Source organism: Monodelphis domestica, chromosome 2 (assembly GCF_027887165.1).
Source record: "Monodelphis domestica isolate mMonDom1 chromosome 2, mMonDom1.pri, whole genome shotgun sequence".
Taxonomy (NCBI): domain Eukaryota; kingdom Metazoa; phylum Chordata; class Mammalia; order Didelphimorphia; family Didelphidae; genus Monodelphis; species Monodelphis domestica.
In genome coordinates, this window is record NC_077228.1 from 55,905,784 (window position 1) to 55,911,783 (window position 6,000).

The 6,000-nt window shown below is 37.7% G+C and overlaps 1 protein-coding gene across 7 annotated transcripts in view; it reads left to right on the forward strand.

The window, feature by feature from the left end:
- UAP1 (UDP-N-acetylglucosamine pyrophosphorylase 1) overlaps positions 1-5,754 on the forward strand; it is a 49,511-nt gene extending 43,757 nt beyond the window's left edge. For all 7 annotated transcript variants that reach the window (XM_003340118.4, XM_056815463.1, XM_016429916.2 and 4 more), the window contains 2 exons: positions 3,126-3,192; positions 5,274-5,754. In XM_003340118.4, the coding sequence (XP_003340166.1) occupies positions 3,126-3,192; positions 5,274-5,366 (160 nt within the window). In that variant the 3' untranslated portion in view covers positions 5,367-5,754. The remainder of the gene's footprint in view (positions 1-3,125; positions 3,193-5,273) is intronic.
- The last annotated feature ends 246 nt before the right edge of the window (positions 5,755-6,000 follow it).

Sequence of the window (6,000 nt, forward strand, 5' to 3'; positions counted from 1 at the left end):
AATTACTTGAAACTTTAGTGAAAATGTTCTTAGATCAGTTCACTCATGACTCTCCCCTTCAGTCATTGCATACTAGTTTTGCTTTCTTTGTGAAAAGAATGAGAAAGTGTAAATTTTACCTCTTTCTGTTGTTATTTTGGATATCTGTTTTTATCTAGAATCAGGACATACTTTCTCCAGCCTAGTGTCTCTCCTGGGATTTGATGAAATCAACATCTTTGCACCTGAAATATTTATGCATTCTAAAGTTTAGGCTTAAGTTTGCATTTTAAATGTTTATGCAAATGTAAAATGAATTGGGAAAGGAAAAAAGAGGAAAAAGTTTGGGAGGGGAAGTCTTTTTAATTTTTAAACAGGGCAGCTATGAAATAAACTTTATCTTTCTCCCACCACTGTGACACAACTGGGTCCTGAGAAGACTAATAAATGTCAATTCCATCTAGAATTCTCTGCCACTTTTGAATGCAGGTGAAGGGCTGTCTACTTCTTATCAGGACAATAGCCCAATAAGATGGCACTTCTAGATGAGGAAATGAGCTCATTGTTTTGGTTCATTTTAGTGAATGGTCAGAGAAGCTCATTTTAAATCTTGAAAACTGTTGACTGGTTTTCTTACTTGAGAATTCCTTGTCATTTGTTTTAAGCAGCTGCTACTGTAAAAGAAAGAAATGGTTCTTTATAATTGTTTCTGTAACTTCTTATAATGTCAACAAAAAGAAGATTTGAGTGTCATTTAGTTACATCCTTTTTTTTTTAGTACTTAAACCTTTTTTATATTGGCATTTGTAGGCCAGTTAAGTCTAATTTAGAATTTCTTTCAAAACAAAGTAATGAAATGCTGAAAATTTTATTTTTATTTTTATTTTTTGGTGGAGAGGGGTTTTGAGAGCCAGAGGACAACATTGAATGGAAGTGAGGATTGGTAGAGAAGAAGCAAAATAGGGTAGAAGAAGAATAGGCATTTTTGATAGAAAAGGCCAAGAAACAACAGTGACCTGGAAATATCATAAAAGTGAAAGAAGCATAGATGCTAGTATCTGGAGAGGGTCCCCAAATTTTGTCAGATGACAGAGGCTGGAGAATTTAAGCTCTTATTGGACTATCTGTTTATACCTTGAGATTTTAACATCTGTCTTGTCATTGGTGCTGTGAAGTTTTATTTTTTTGGCTCTTCAAACTTTTGAGAGAAGAATGTTTTTGTGCTCTTTGTTTTTTCATTAATAGTATGCAAGTCAATGAGGGAAAACAAAGTAAACAGAAGAATGTCTTTTTTTTTTTTTGCCTTTTAGGAATTTACTTCCTAGTTAAGAATGAAATAGTTAAATAATACTGGACAGTTAGATATAATTATGAGCCAAGGGGGATAATAAAAATATATATGAGCTATAAAAATTCAGAGAAACAGGGGTCTGAGATTGTTGAGGAAGACCTCACAGAGGAGATCGACCTTGAAAGAATTGATGGGTTTAGGGAGACAGAAGGAAAGGGGTTGGGGCATTTGAGCTGAGGGGTTAAGTACAAACAAAGACATAGTAGAGAATGATCTTGGCACATTGAGGAGAAGGAGAGTAAGGAGCTAGTCCTGGTTTGAGTGGGGAGTTCATGTTGAATAGCAGTAGGATCAGAATGTTGGTCAGGAGGGAGTTGTTGCAGAGTCTTGACTGCTAGGCTGAGCAGTCCTGCTTCTCTCTAAGGATGGCGATAAGTGATCTAAGTAAGGACTCTGACTGTGGTGGCTTATTCTCCTGGTGCCTCAGTTTATTTATTTTGATCCAGAGTTGTGACTTCATTGTTGTATGCAGCCCCTCTTTGTGCTAGGGCACATCAGCACATGCTGAGTAGGCTTGAGTCTTAGTTACCTCTCAGGAACTGAGGAGCCAAGGGACTTGTCTAGAGGGATTTGTCTGGTATGGCTCAGTGGTGGCATTTGAACATGGGTCTAACTCGCCAAGGTCAACTTTAGCCACTCTGCAATACTGTTTCTCACCTTAGGTCTTCTTCAGAAGTTATGGTTCAGTGCCATAAGGTTAGTAAGAGATCAGATCCCTTTGATTGTTGGCCATTGTTTCCTTGAATGAATGTAAGGCCAGAAGCCAAGGGACTTAAAAGTATTGTCAACATTATTGACTGGCAATATTTTAATATTTTAGAAACTTAGGGTCTTAAACTGGACTAAATATTAAATGAGTTCATCCAAAAGAAGGCAGAGAATTTGGCCTTATCATTGTTGTGATACTGATGGAGTCAGCCTAAGGACTGGATGAAGTCCACCATCCACCTGAAATTTCCAGGGTGTCCTACTTTTAAGAGGTCTTTGGTAAGAGACCCAGAATTCTTTGGAAGTAAAAATTACCAATCCTTCTTTGTTAAATGAGTCAGTCTGGCTTATTTAGGGACATTTGCCCTTTCGTTTCTATATCTCAAGAAAAGTAGGTACTAAGAAATAAAATAAAGCGTTGAAGTCTGGAAATAATAAGAATATTTCAAAGAAGTAGGAGAGGGTAGAGCATGTCAATATGAGCAAAGTTATTTAAATAGTAGTGCCATGGAATATCTTTTTTCTGATATGAACTCCATTATGCTCTCAGTTATCACTAGTGTGGGGCAGCAAGGTGGTGCAGTGGATAGAGTACCAGGCCTACAGTCATGAAGACTTATCTTCCTGAGTTTATATCTGGCTTCAGACACTAAAACTGTGTGACCCTGGAAAAGTCACTTCACCCTGCTTGCCTCAGTTTCCTCATCTTTAAAATGAACCAGAGAAGGAAATGAGAAACCACTCCAGTACCTCTCAAGGAAACCCCAAAATGGGGTTATGAAGAGTTGGACATGACTGAAAATGACTGAACAACAAATCACCAGCATGTGCCCTGATAGATTTTGGGATCAATGTGATTAGCTGTGAAGGTCACTTCCCATGAATTTAGCATTTTTCAATCTAGGACCAATTGTTGATGTGAAGTGCATTTGTTGATTGCATTGAGAGTGCAGGAGTTGATGTGAACTGTGTTATCGCCCAATCTTCAAGGCGGTAACTATCTCTCTTTCTTCCCACTCTAATAAATAATTAGAAAAGTAGAGATTTTGATGTTTGTGCTTTTCTTTCTTTTCTTTTTTTTTTTTAGCTTAAAGGATGCTAATGATCTACCTATTCAGTGTGAAATCTCACCCCTTGTCTCCTATGCTGGCGAAGTAAGTTCACTACCCACCCTGCCCCCTGCCTCAATTTTTACTTAAAAGTTTACTTCTATCCACAAAAACATCATAGGACATAGACTCATCAGAGCAAGAACAAATATATATTTTTTTAATTTATATAAAAGTTTACCAGTATTTGTCTCCCCATGACAAGCATTTCAGGTAGTAACTGAAGGCATAATACACATTTTAGAGATGAGGAATCTGGGACTCAGATTAAGTGATTTTTCTACTGCTATATATCCAGTAAGAGTCAGATGAGAGAACTGAATGCAAGTTTCTCTTTGAAACTGGCACAACAGTGCCTCCCTAAGGCTGATGTTAAGAAGAAACAAAGTGCTCTCTTATGTGAGGTAGGAAGCAATGGTAAAGGAAATCATATTTCATAAAGGCATAAAAGTGGTAGAGGTGAATATTGGGAACCAGATTGTCTTTGCCATGCATTCTCCCACTCCAAGGTATAGAGAGACAAAGCTGGATTAGGGAGATCTGTGCAAATGCATTCTACCTCAAATCAATCATTTTTCATCTGAATGGCACTAGGGAACTTAGGAAAGCTGAATTGGGAAATTGACTCCACTCTGGAATAACCCAAGAAGTATGATTTGGTGTGGAATTCCCTCAACTTATTCTTAGAATACATAGGAAAAAATCTGGACCAAATAATTGACTTGGGTGTCCATTTACTCATACATCCTTTTTTTAGGAAGTTATTTTCTTGCTTGAGGTTTTTGTACTTCCTTTTTTAGGTCTCTCATTTCCTCTCATAATTTTTCTTCCTCCTCTCTTTTTATTTGTTTTGTGTTCCTCTTTTGAAAGTCTTCCAAAAGTTAATTTAGGGCCTGATGTCCTTTTACATTTTCCTTTGAGGCTTCATGTATTTCCATTTTTACGTTGCCATCCTCTTCTGGACTTGCATTTAAAAAAAATTATTTAATTGATTAATTAAGAAAAGTTTTCCATGATTACATGATTCGTGTTCTTTCCCTACCCTCCTCCTACCTCCCTGCCAACACGCAATTCCACTAGGTTTTACATGTGTCATTGATCAAGACCTATTTACATATTATTGATATTAACACTAGAATGATCGTTTTAGAGTCTACATCCCCAAACATATCCCCATCGACCCATGTGATCAAGCAGTTGTTTTTCTTCTGTGTTTCTACTCCCACAGTTCTTCCACTGAATGTGGATAGCATCCCTTCTTATAAGTCCCTCAGAATTAATTGCTGCTAGTAGAGAAGTCCATTACATTCGATTGTGCCACAGTGTATCCATCTCTGTGTATCAAGAACAAATATTCTGAGTATTCCTTGACAGAAGAGAACTGTGTTATGGGAGAAAATTTGAGAAATTGCATTTATTTTGGATATCCTTGACCTCTGCAACTCTTCACTTTTTAGATGTCCTGGGCCCCTTTGGCAGTCTACCAGTAGTATCACTAAATACACAAAATAAAATCCTTTCAGCTGTAAAGGAATTAATTGTATTATGATAAATTTATTAAATTTTTTTTAAGTTTACAGACCCTAGGTTAAGAATCTCTGCAGCTATATTCTGCTGCCATTAAAACTCTCTATCAAAGCCATGAGCATACTTTAGTGCTCCTAAACCTCAAGCTTGAGGCCTCTCTCTAAAGTTCTGAGCTCCTTCCCCCAACCCCATCCTATGACCAGCACCAAGCTCTGCGCACACAAAATCTTTATGATGAAATTGTTGTTGCCCTCCTTTGCTCCCAAATGGGTTGTCTTTGTATCTGTTAATGCATTGTAGCCTTAATCTTTGATAATCCAGTTTGTGCAGATGCACAGTCGGTTCTGTTTATTAACCCTTGTGAATGGAAGGGTTCTACACTTCTCTGGGTGCCTTGTTCTTGTGGGGCTCTTTGGTAACATCGCAGGGCTGTATGTCCACCTTCTGAGACCATCTTCTACTTAGGTATAGCTGCATTGGGTGGGGAATGGTTGGAAAGAGTCTTCTCTGGCACTTTGAAGTTAATCATTATATAATCATGCATTGATTCCCTCTTTAAGTTCTAATTCTCAGTCATGTTTCTTCCTCCCCACCTTTAGGGCCTTGAAAGTTATGTGGCAGATCGAGAATTCCATGCACCTTTAATCATTGATGAGAATGGTGTCCATGAGCTGGTGAAGAATGGCATATGAGCTACGTGGTGGTGCACTGTGTCCACAGGAACCACTTTCAGTTGTAATGGATCTGCTGCAAACAAATGTAAAGGGCAGTCATTGAGGACTGAAGTTTGAGAATCCGTCGGGTTAATTGTTTTGCTTGCTGCACCTCCTGCAAAACTCTCTGGAGACCTTGATGCCCAGACTAAGGAGCAATGATTTCCTTCTGGCTCATGGCTCATTGGAGTTCTTATTTATATTTTTTATTGTATATTTTCTTCTCATACAAAGAAAACATTGGCTCTACAAGGAAATTTCCTCCAGCTTAAATACCTTTGAAGGTATTTTTTCTGTCTTACTCAGAATTGAAGAACATTTATTTTTGAAGTTGTACATAGTAATAAACCATTGTATGTGAATCATTTATGTTATACAAGGTTTGAATTTTATTTTCTCTCTATTAAAAAACAACAACAAACCTTTACCTTCTGTCTTAGAATTGATACTAAATATTGATTACAAGGCAGAAGATGTAGGCAATTGGGGTTAAGTGACTTGCTCAGAGTGATACAGATAGAAACTATTTTAGGTCAAATTTGAACCCAGGACTTCCTGTCTCCAGGCCTGACTTTCTATCCATTGAACCACCTACTGCCCCCTGCCCCTGATT